This window comes from Elgaria multicarinata, chromosome 7 (genome assembly GCF_023053635.1).
Source record: "Elgaria multicarinata webbii isolate HBS135686 ecotype San Diego chromosome 7, rElgMul1.1.pri, whole genome shotgun sequence".
In the NCBI taxonomy this organism is placed as follows: domain Eukaryota; kingdom Metazoa; phylum Chordata; class Lepidosauria; order Squamata; family Anguidae; genus Elgaria; species Elgaria multicarinata.
Window position 1 is genome coordinate 68,737,212 of NC_086177.1, and position 12,107 is coordinate 68,749,318.

At 51.4% G+C, this 12,107-nt stretch overlaps 1 protein-coding gene across 1 annotated transcript; it reads right to left on the reverse strand.

Moving 5' to 3' along the window:
- Window positions 1-10,684: 10,684 nt before the first annotated feature.
- Window positions 10,685-11,900, reverse strand: LOC134401120 (uncharacterized). The gene is made up of 2 exons (XM_063129845.1): window positions 11,584-11,900; window positions 10,685-11,457 (listed from the first exon to the last, which is right to left on the reverse strand). Exons 1-2 carry the CDS (start codon window positions 11,845-11,847, stop codon window positions 10,753-10,755), a joined length of 969 nt encoding a protein of 322 aa, XP_062985915.1. The 5' UTR covers window positions 11,848-11,900; the 3' UTR covers window positions 10,685-10,752.
- Window positions 11,901-12,107: the final 207 nt, after the last annotated feature.

Genomic DNA, 12,107 nt, shown 5'->3' on the forward strand with positions numbered 1-12,107 from the left:
ACCTGTTGTGATGGTCATGTTCTCAGGTCTTATCAATGCTTATGAATTCTCACAGAAGCACATATGGTTTTTTAGATAGGGGCAAATGACTTTTTCTGATTTGGAACTATTGATTTCAAGCAGGAACTTCTGAAATGTCCTTAAAAGTTGAAGAACTCCAGCTTGGACAGATGTTGCATTAGAAAACTTGAGGTTTTATTGAAAACTGTTTCTAGAGGATAGTTTTGAAATGTATTTTAAGGCTACTTTTGGTGCCTTTCTGTGATTGGCTATTTTTGAAATATGACTTTCCCTCTCCCTCTTTGAAATATTTTCATTTGCAGTTTAAAACAACAAACAAATAATTGATTCATTCTACAAATTAATTTCAGTTCTAATTAAAATTTGATGATTATTGTGATGAGATCTCTATAGAAATAAAGCCTCATCCTCAAACATATAACACTGCCGGCATTGCAACTGTATTCATGTCAGAGAGGCTGTATTACTATTTAATTTGTGTATGAGAAGAATTGCTTGTGTACACTTGTTTTTACAATAGCTCATTATGCTCCAGTGCCAACTTTACAGAGCTGTTATTTGGCTCCTGTTGCTTTTCACATTAACCAGAAATCTGCCCTTTATTCATTATGCAAGTGATGTTAAATGATTTCTCATGGGTTAGTAATAATTGATGTAGCACTCTGTTTCTGTGATAAAATATATTCTCTTTAAAAAGCTGTAAGTGAATTGAAACAGGCAGCCAACTACCCTTTTGAAATTCTCAAGAAATCCAGCACAACCTTGTGTGTGTGTGTGTGTGTGTGTGTGTGTGTGTGTGTGTGTGTGTGAGAGAGAGAGAGAGAGAGAGAGAGAGAGAGAGAGAGATCCTCGATTTGTAAAGTGGCCATTCTGTGTGTGGATTGACTGATTGCCAAAATGGACCAAAGGACAGGACAGGTGGGGCTATCTGGTGACACAGTGTGGACTGGAGGCATATAACAAAACTGTGTTTTTGTTTTGTTTTTAAAGTGAAAAATTGTGGGTGGGTGGGTACTCCTTGACCCATCATGGTCACTGGAAGCCCAAGTGGCCATGGCAGCTCAGAGTGCCTTCTAACAGCTTCAGCTGGTTTGCCAGCTGGGGCCTCTCCTGGACAGGGATAGCTTCGCTACAGTGGTACATGTGCTAGCAACCTCAAGAAAGGATTACTGCAATGCATTTTATGTGGGGCTGCCCCTAAGGCCATTCTGTAAACTGGAATTAGCTAGTGCAAAACGCAGCAGCTTACCTGTTGTCAGGAGCTGCTCCTTTTCAGCATGCAATTCTGGCTGCTGCTGCTGCTGCTGCTGCTGCTGCTGCCGCTGCCTATTTACTACTGGGCCAGGTTTAAGGTTTTGGTAGTAGTCTATAAAGCCCTAAACAACTTGGCACCAGGACACCTGAGAGAGTGTCTTCTCCCTTAAAAACCATCCTGGTTACTGAGATTATCTAATAGCATGTTCCTGGTAATTCAACATGGACCTGTGGCCCAACTGAAGTTCAACCAGAGAAGAAACTTCAGTGTGGTGGCCGCCTTTCTACAGAACTCCTTGCCTCTGAAGGTCAGGCATATGCCAACACTGCATTGGTTTTAGCACCTGCTGCAATCATCTTTATTTCAAGAAGGCTTCCTTGATTGACCAGCCATGTTTTTCTTGTTTGTACTCTTGTTTTAAAAAACTTTTTTAAAAAAATATGGTGGGGTTTTTTTAGTTGTTGTTTTAATCTGTTCTTGTTCATTGCGCTGGAATCTGTGTAGATGTGGAGCATTATATAAATAAATAAAATAATAAATAAGAATTCCGGAGAACCCCAGAGTGCCAAACACACTGTATGTCATTATAATACGCCAACTATTTCAGGTGTGTGGAGAGTTGTGATGGTTACATAAGATGCTGTCACAATGGAAAGCTTCCTTCAGACTAGCAAGGTCTGAAAGGGAATACTACTCATGCTCGTTTGAACATGAGTAGAACTCTCCATGTATGTGGGAACCCTGCTGTATCCCTTTCAGACCTTGTCATTCAGCACACCTGAAGACATAGGGAGAGGGCCCAGTGTGCAGATCCCCACCCCAGTACCCACTTTAGGTCCACTCCTCACATGTTTTCTTGAAAGTGGGAACTGAGCTCCTGTGTGTAAGGGAGACATGGACCAACAGACATGGACCATCTATTTTTAAAAATCTGTACAACACTTAGAAAATTTAGGATCCATTGTTCAGCTTAATATAAACCGGGACATACTTGAAGGATAATTTTCTTTATTACAAAAATGGAACAAGGCTTGCTCAGACAATTCAGGGCTTTTCCCAGTGTACAGATGCACAAAATATGGAAAGCTGCAATTAGGTAAGCTTTTCTATGGCCAGATCTACACCAAGCAAGATATAACATTTTGAAAACGTCTTGAAGACTGTATGTGGAGTGTGCCCTGGGCCCCAGCAGTTGCCACTACTGTTATAAACCATTTTAAAGCACTAGTGTAGATTCTGCCTTAAACAAATAAATGCATGGGATATATATTTTCTTAAATAAATAAATAAGTGGGAAGGCACTTTAACTAGTAGCTCCATAACAGGCAGAGGTGCCTATTGGTAATTAAATTCACTTGTACATAGGTGATCCAATCTGCAATTTCATATAATGGCTGGAGCCTTTACGGGTAAGTAAAGTTACTCAGGACAGAAACACATAATATACTTGGCACAAAATTAACATAGAGAATGGCATCTCTTCCATCACATGGAACGAGATCATTTACTCCAATTATTGTGTAGCACTCTCATTAGATGCTGGTGGGGTTGCAGTGGGAAGAGCAAACACACACTATGATGAAAACATGGGTAAGTCATCCTACATATTATGGGTAAGAATTTGACATGGGGATGGCATTTCCAGAGGCAGACCCCTGTCAAATGTGGCATGCACAGCTGTTCCACCTTCATGTGTAGGCATTCTTGCTTACTATTTCAAGTAGCAAGCCTAAAGGGGACAATGTTTCATGTTGCTTGATTGGAAATAGTGAGGAAATAGTGGGAAAGTTAGTTCCTCTTTAATGAAATATTGACTTTCCTAGGGAAGGGGGAAAGCGCAGAACTATATAAGAGACATCCAGATAGATGTTTTCTTATTTTTCCTGTTTCCCCAGTAATTCTTTGGCACTGGCGAATGTATGAATCTTGAAGACAACCAGGAGAGATGCCTGGTGATGGCAAATAAAGAAAGCAGAGTGTAGGAGCCCATCATGCGCCTACAGTAGCAGTAAGAGAAACCAGATGGCTGGCTAATTAGTAGCAACTCTTGTTAATCACTTATAAAACCATAAACACAATTATTAGCCAGTCAAGGCTTCCATTCCTAAACACATTAATTGCATCACGTGTGTGTGTGTGTGTGTGTGTGTGTGTGTAGATCTTCAGTAATTATTAGCCATGATAGCTAAATTTGAACATCCATATTCAAATGAATACACACACACACACACACACACACACACATTCAGGATATTCAGAGGTATACACATATGACTAAGGTGAATATGGTAGAGCAGTGGTTCCCAAAGTGGGTGGTACCGCCGCCTGGGGGACGGTGGGATTGCATAGGGGGGCGTTAAGAGGCAAGGGGGCGGCAGGAGGGCGCTAAGAGGCAAAGGGGCGTCAGGGGGATGCTTGAGGTGGTCTTTTCCGAGAATCGCCTCTCCAGAAAGTCTTAAAACCCAGGGACATATTTATGGGAGAAGGTAGTTTGGTCCCAAGCCATATAGGGGAAGAATCCACACATGTACCGTTTAAGAAGCCCATCCATCACATTAAGAATTTACAGAATAGTGAGGTACTCTACCCTAGTTACTAAATGTGATATCTAATATTCTTGCTAAATGAATACTTTGAATGTTATACTTTGAATGTTTTTAATTTTTGTGAACTGCCCAGAGAGCTCCGGCTATTGGGCGATATAGAAATGTAATAAATAAATAAATAAATAAATGACTATCAGACTTTGAAAAGATGATATCACTGGATCAAGTTCATCAATTATGTTTAATTGAATAAACTAAAAAAAGTAATTGGATTTTGAATAAATATTCAATTAATTGTTACTGTTTTGAATTTTATTGTTATTAATTTCCTTAGTGGGTCGTTGAAAACCGCTATTCTGAATAATGATTTTGTAGTGTAGGGTAGGGGGTGCTGGGCATGAGTTTGTGGAACCAAGGGGGTGGTTACCTGAAAAAGTTTGGGAACCACTGTGGTAGAGGGTTACAATTATAAATGGTATGTGAATAAGAGGTTCCATGTATGCCTGAGAGTGTGGACAGAGAACTCAGAGAACTAGAGTTCCTCAGTGAAACTGATGGGCAATTGGTTCAGAACAGAAAAATGGAAGTTCTGTTTCACAGTTGGCCACTTCCTCTCCAGCCATTCGTATACCCCCAGAACACTGGTTTCCCATCTGTACAAGGTTGAAGTTCTGATTTTATAGAGCAAGCCATAATGGAAACCCTCACAGTGGCTGGTTGGAGCAAAAAATAAGGGTCTCTCTCTCTCTCTCTCTCTCAAACACACACACACACACACACACACACACACACCCCTCTGAAATTGTAACTCTGTCTATGGCCTCAGAAGGTTGGTTTTTTTAATAGCCTATGGGCGTTACTAGATGAGGCTCTAGCGCGCGTTACCTTCCGCAGTCACGTCGAGGCTTCCAGATGACGTTCATGAGGATCCGCCGTTATCCTGCGGTGAAGCCTCTTTCTCCCGACTTTAAAAAAGTGAGTTTTAGGGCGCCTTTTCCTGCCGTCCCGCGGTAATTTGGAGTACGTGTGGGAGGATGTGAGGTCACTGCGGTCCGCACTGGGCAGGAAAAGGCGTGCTAAGGGGGAGTGGTCAGCGGCTTCGGTCAAGCCGCCTCCGCCATTTGCGCGCAGTCCGCCAGCTGGGGCAGCGCGGCGGAGCGGCTTTTTTTTTTTATTCCCCCAGTGACAGTTTGCGCAGGAACGGAGGAACGGAAAAGTGGCTAGTGTGCTGCTGGGGTGTGTGTGGGATGGGTGGGGGATGTGCGCCTGTTCTAGTGGTTTTTTTTTTTATTTCCCCAGTGACAGTTTGCGCAGGACCGGAGGACCGGAAAAGTGGCTGGTGACTCCTTGCGGTGGGCAGCTACCGTGGCCGCATAATGGCGGTGCTGTACGCTGCCTGTTAGTGTGGGTACCAGGCTGGCAGAGGGCAGAGCTGTTTGTGGGCTGCTGCCATGGCTACGGCCAGATGTGGGTTGGCTCCTTGGGATGGGGCACAGGGCACAGAGGCGGTCATCGCCGCCGACACCTCAGAGGCATGATGGGAGATGTAGGCACAGAGTGGCCATGCAGAGTGCCCATGCAGATGTAGGGTCAGGAAAAGGCGTGCTTAGGGGAGTGGCCAGCGGCTTCGGTCAAGCCGCCTCCGCCATTTGCGCGCAGTCCGCCAGCTGGGGCAGCGCGGCGGAGCGGCTATTTTATTCCCATAACTACATTTCGCGCAGGACCGGAGGACCGGAAAAGTGGCTGGTGAGCTACTGTGGGTGTGGGTGGGCAGCCAGCTGGAGGGAACCGGCTGGCAGAGGGCAGCAAGCGAGGGTGGGCGGTCATCTTCCAGCGGCCACCCGGCAGCAGGTGAGGGAAGCCCCTTTAAAATGGTTCACTACACTCCCCTGCCCTTCCGATGGACCTCCGGTGGTGCGGAAAGTAACGAGCCCCGTTCTCTCTGCTTAGCCCCTGAATAGGTATCAGGCATGGGGCCAAAAGGGCGGGGCATGACATGGAGACACCAAGAGATCCTAGATGTGCTGGACATTTGGGGAGAAGAAAGGATTCAGGAGCAGCTGAGGGCTAGCCACCGCAACTTTAATGTGTTCGAACAAGTGGCACGGGAGATGGGCAGGAGAGGCCATGAGCGAACCGCCAAAGAGTGTCGCACTAAAACCAAGAGCTTGCGGTCAGACTACCGGCGTGTGAGGAACCATAATGAGAGGTCAGGCAACAATGCCACCACGTGCTCCTACTATCAGAAATTACATTCCATTCTCCGTGGGGATACCACGACGCGCCCCAAACGCGTGGCAGGCAGTCTGACAATTACTCGGACACAGTCCACACGTGTAACTTCCCGAGCCACTCAGCCACCACCCTCTCTTCCTGTGGGCTCCCAGGACATGTCTGAGGACGCCAGCGAAACCACCTCACTCAGCAGGGATGTGGACGAAGACACATCAGCTGGTGAGTGTGCCCGTCTGCCTCCCCCAGCCCACCCCTACACCTCCCCACCAACTTCGGCAATGGGACTGCAGAGCCACCCCAAAGGCTTGCTGGTAGGGGGCGGGAGGTGGGGGCACAAGCACAGCATCCCATGCCAGTGGGAATCCTCTCTTTTCCACGCAAAATGCCTGGAGGAGGGGGGCCTGGAAGGGCTGCATTTGAGGCCCCTGCATCTCTGGGGAGGGGAAGCTGCCCTTCCCCCTACCTCCAATGCTTTCTCCTACATGCCACCAGATGATGAAGAATCCGGTAATGTAGCTGCAGACTCTGACACCGAAGCAGGTGAAGGCACCAGCAGCCAGACTGGACTGAACTGTGAGTATGTGCCCACCATACAGCATCCCCACAACCATGGGCATTGATCCTTGGTAGAGGGTGGACTGGCAAATGGTGAGGTATGAGTGTGACATAGGCCTGACTTTGCCTTGACAGGCCCCCCACAACCCACTGAAGGTGGCTCCAGGGACAGCCCAGATAGAGGACGTGCTCCTGGTGAGTACTCTGCACTCCTCAGGTGTGCATGTGTGCTCCTGCAACCACTCAGACATGCTGGGGACATGGCAGCACTAACACACAGGTGTGTGGCCACATGTAGGTAGGCAAGGATCTACACAGCACCCTGGCAGGTGCCCTGTGCTGAATGCCCTGAATGGGGGAAGGTGCAGTTAGTGTGGTGGGTGGGTGTGATTGAACTGCCTTCAGTCCATCACACCAACAGGAGGGGAGCAGTGGGGGAAGATCTTGGGAAGGAGCCTGCAATTCCCCAGATGCACCAAGGTCGATGCTGTGGGAGTGGGAGTGGGAGTCAGCATTCCTCAGCCATGGGAACGGCTCTCACAGATAACAGAACAGCAGAAGTCTGGGGCTGGAATGCAATGTTGTGAGTTAGCCACCCACCAGCACCACTGCCAGCTGCTTAGTTGCTAAGGGCAGTTCTAGGCGCACAACCACACCCTTTCGCTGCCAGGCAGGAAGGGGCACTTCACCTGCTGTGCCCTCTTGTGCAATTGGGCGGCTAGATGTGCAGCAGTGTGCTTGCCCAAGGTGGTGGTGTATCTGTATGGCACTGCACACTCCACCTGATCCTCACCTCCCCTGTTCAGTGCTGCCGCATGTGTCTGAATAGCCAACCTTCTCCACACAGATCCAGGGGTGGCAAACCCCAGGGCCACCCTGTCACCTGCCTCTCGCCTTGCAGAGATTCGCAACCGTCGCTCCCAGAGGAGAGGAGGAGATGCTGCTCTGGAGATCATGCGCCAGGCAGCAGCAGACAACGCCCGCATCCTCCAAATCCTTGAGCGTGACTCTGAGAACTTCAGCGAATATCTGGACATCGCAAGGCAGCAACTCCAAGTAGATGCTGAAAATGGGGCAGCAATGGTGCGCTGTGTGGATAGGGTAGCCACCTGTCTGGAGGAGCTGGTCGGTGGCATGCGTGGTCTGAGGACCGGCCCCCCTAGGCATAGGGATCGCCCTGTGAGGGCACTGCCTCTTACTGGCCCACAAACTGGTGGAGTGAGAGGCAGGGACCCAGTGGAACACTTACTCCCTGGCCCACTCTGGGAGGAGGCTCCCGAACCCCCACCCCAGAGGGAGGACACCCCATCCCCACCCCAGAGGGAGGACACCCCATCCCCACCCCAGGAGCAACCTCTTTGTGCCCCATCCCAGGGGGGGAAAGGCAGGGCAAAAGGCAAGGCAGCCCCACTGGCTGTGGGGCCTCAGCCCAGGGCCAAGGCAGCCCCACCGGCTGTGGGGCCTCACGGCAAGGGTAAGGCAGCCCCACCGGCTGTGGGGCCTGAGACCAGGGCCAAGGCAGCCCCACCGGCTGGGGGGCCTGAGACCAGGGCCAAGGCAGCCCCACCGGCTGGGGGGGCTCAGACCAGGGCCAAGGCAGCCCCACCGGCTGTGGGGCCTGAGACCAGGGCCAAGGCAGCCCCACCGGCTGGGGGGCCTGAGACCAGGTCCAAGGCAGCCCCACCGGCTGGGGGGGCTCAGACCAGGGCCAAGGCAGCCCCACCGGCTGTGGGGCCTCACGGCAAGGGTAAGGCAGCCCCACCGGCTGGGGGGGCTCAGCCCAGGGCCAAGGCAGCCCCAGCAGCGGTGGGGGGGAATGGAAAGGCCAGGAGCAGGCACCTGGAGCCTGCAGCAGCTCCCCCTGCAGTGCCTGGGGAACCACACAGCCCACCTGCCAAGCAGCAGCGCAGGGAGTGGCCGAAGCGTAATCCCAAGGAGCGCCAGCCCTACTCCCCATGAAGGGGGGAAGGTAGTATTGAGTGTGGGGTGGAGTGGGGTGGCTCACCATTCCTCCTAGTCCTGCCAGGGACCCTGGCCAAGCACTGCATAGAAGCGCACACACACCTTTAAGCAAAATATATTAGATTTTTTTTATATATATAAACATTAGAAAATTTGTAGTTTTTTTTTAACAAGAACAAAGAAAAGCTTTATTTTTCTGAAAAGCATTATTTTCTTAAACATTAATAAAAAAATAAAAACGGCACAGTCAGGGGCCTTGCTGCTCGTGAGCATCCTGCCTGCAGGATCTCTTTATGGCTCGGACGTCCCGCTCCAGGCGGGTGACCCTCCGTTCCAAGGAGCGCACTGCGAAAGGAAAGATGGTATTAGTGATGTATGCTGCAGCACCCCCCCATGAGCACACCAAACACTAGAGTCACTACTTACTTGTTCTGCGCACCGCCCCCTCTAAGCGGCTGAACGACCGCATGAGGTCCGGAGTGACGGCCACAGCAGCTCCATCACCTGTCACAGAAAAGAAGGGGTGTTGAGGAGGTGAGGGATGGGAGTGGGGAGTGCACAACCAGAACTGTAGTGAGGGAGTGGGTGGGCAGGTGGAATGGTGCACAACCTGGCAGGGAGGAGGCCACATACGTGTTCATTTGGATGCCACTAGACTGATGTGCACCACTCCCTCTCCAATGAATGCAGCCTCTTCCCCAAGCCCCCAAGCAGAAGGTGCGTGGAACCAGCACCAACCCCTGCTTGTGGTAGGGCTGTGGACTTACCAGGTGGTGCGGTGGGTGGGCTGCAGGGAGGTTGCTCTGGCGGGGCCGCCTCAGGAGGGGGGCCTCCCTCCCCACTGCCCTCCTCTGGTTGGTGCTGCTGCTCCTCCTCAGCTCCCACAGGCTCCTGGCACACAGCCCGGAGGCGGGCACGCTGAAGCCCTGTGAAGGTAATAGGCAGGTATGCATCAGTTAGTGGGCCAGGACATTCATTGCGCAATGAGATGCCACATTGGAACCCACATTACATGGGCATGGTAAGCAGTTCTAGGGGCCACTGCCTACATGGAACCAGGATGGGGGATGGGCTTTGCACCTGGCTGCCAACATGCATTATACATGGGCTGGGATGGAGAAATGACAAGTTGGCCAAGGCACTGGCATGAGGCTGAGTGCAACCACCACACAGAGGGGCAATGATTATAGCAGGTGGTGCAGGGCAGCTTCAGCATGGCTACAGTGTTGGGGGATGGGGCACAGTGATACAAAGGGTACTTACTTGTTGGGCGCCGCTCCTCCCACGAGGGTCGCCCAGCCCGATCCCACAGCTCGTGCAGGAGGGTGTAGAAGGGGGGCTGGGCTCTCCTAGGAGGGCTACCCCGGTAGCACTCCAGAGCCTCAAAGAAGGCCGCCTTTAGGCCTTTAAACTTGCTCCTGCACTGCTCAGCAGTGCGGGAGTAGCCCGCGATGGAGAGGCTCCTTGCAGCCCTCCTGAAAATATCTATAGTCTGGAGGCTGGAGCTCCTCATGAGGCGCTCCGACCTTCCAGACTGCAGGAGGAGCTCAAGGAGCATCTCCATCTCGGGCTCCTGCCAGTAGGCGACCCTCCGAGGCTCCATCTTGACTGGGGTAGGCCTGACGTACGCGCCCCCTGTTGACGTTTTTCGGAACTGCGTACATGCGCAAAGAAGCAGCCGATGCCAATAAGCACGGTTTGCCCTTCGGAGACATACGCTCCCCCTGTTGACGTTTTCCGAGATTGCGGACGTCCGCAAATAAGCGGACGATGGCGATAAGCACGGTTTGCCCTTCGGGCTACATTTAGGATGATTACACGTTGCGCAGTTTGACTGGAGTTTATTATTATTACTAATTTATATAGCACCATCACTGTAGATGGTGCTGTACAGAGTAAACAGTAAATAACATGCATGTGGGCGTACATAGCATATATATTATTGCATACATGTGGGCGTACATAGCATATATATTATTGCATACATGTGGGCGTACATAGCATATATATTATTGCATACATGTGGGCGTACATAGCATATATATTATTGCATACATGTGGGCGTAAATAGCCTAGAGTTGATTGCACACAAGTGGGCATACGCCTGTTACTCTGGGGTAAAGGACTGGAAGGACTGCACAGGGGAAGAAGCACAGTCCAATTTTATGAGGCAGGCTGTCAGCGGCGGTTAGCCCACAGGAACTCTCTGACAGCATCCCGCACCTTGTGCCCTTCCCGGGTGTGGCGATTGGCCTCATTGACGTAGGGCTCGCCCAGAGTAGCCAGCTCAACAGAATTGTGCTCCGCCGCCTCCACGAGCATGGCGTGCCCCTTGGTTTCGCAGATGTTGTGCAGGATGACGCAAGCACTGATGACCGAAGGGATGTTTTCTTCGGCCAGCTCCAGGCGCACGCCTATGCTCCGCCACCTCCCCTTGAGGCGGCCGAACGCCTGCTCCACCACAAGGCGTGCTCGCCTAAGACAGCGGTTGAAGTGGGCTTGCTGTGGAGTGAGTGCCCCACCATAGGGTTTCATCAACCACTCACGCAAAGGGTACGCGCCATCCGCAATAATGAGGGGTGGAATCTGCTGGCCGTGCAATCTGATTGTTGGATGGGTAGGCACGAAGACACCTGCATCCATCGTCTCACAGAGGCCTGAGTTGGCAAAGACATAGGCATCATGGTTCTTGCCGCTCCATCCTATTTCCACATTGATGAACCGCCCCTTGTGGTCGCAGGTCCCCTGCAGAATCATGGAGTAGTCATCCTTCCTGTTTATGTATTCTGAGGCTTGGTGTATCGGAGATTGGATAGGAATATGGCTGCCATCCACCGCGCCCACACAATGAGGGAACCCCAGCTCCCCAAAACCATGCATGATCTGTGGGGCAGAAAACACAAAGGGCATATTAGTGACAGCTCCATTGTTCCGAAGTTGCGGACCTCCGCAAAAGTGAGTGCCTGTTCCCAGCGCATTCCCCCACCCCATCCCCCATCCCCCACTCACCTCTGCCACGTTCCCAATCTTGACTGTACGAGCTAGGAGGGTCACTTCCATGGCAAAGCACACCTCCAGGACTATTTGTGCCGCCGTAGAGCAGCCTACCCCGAACTGCTCTGCTGTGGTCCTGTAGACGCAAGGGGTAGCCAGCCTCCATAGGGTGATGGCTAGGCGTTTCTCCACTGTGATAGGTCTACGCATGACAGTCAACCTCCTGTCCAGATGCGGCCGCAACTCCTCCACGATTTCAAAAAAGGTGCCCCTGCTCATGCGGAAATTGCTCAGCCATTGCTCATCGTCCCACTCCTTCAGGACAAAGTTCTCCCACCAGTCCTTGCTCCTCGGCCGGGCCCAGAAGCGGCGGCGTGTCTCGCGGACGTAGTCGCCATACGCGGCCAGCATGGCTAGCCTCGTTCGGCAGAGGGCAGCCCGCAGCTCGCTGCGGCAGAGTAGCCACCTCCCCAGTTGTTCCCGCAACTGCCGCCGCCTGGCAGCCACCTGTGCACGGAGGCGCTGATACTCCGACAGAA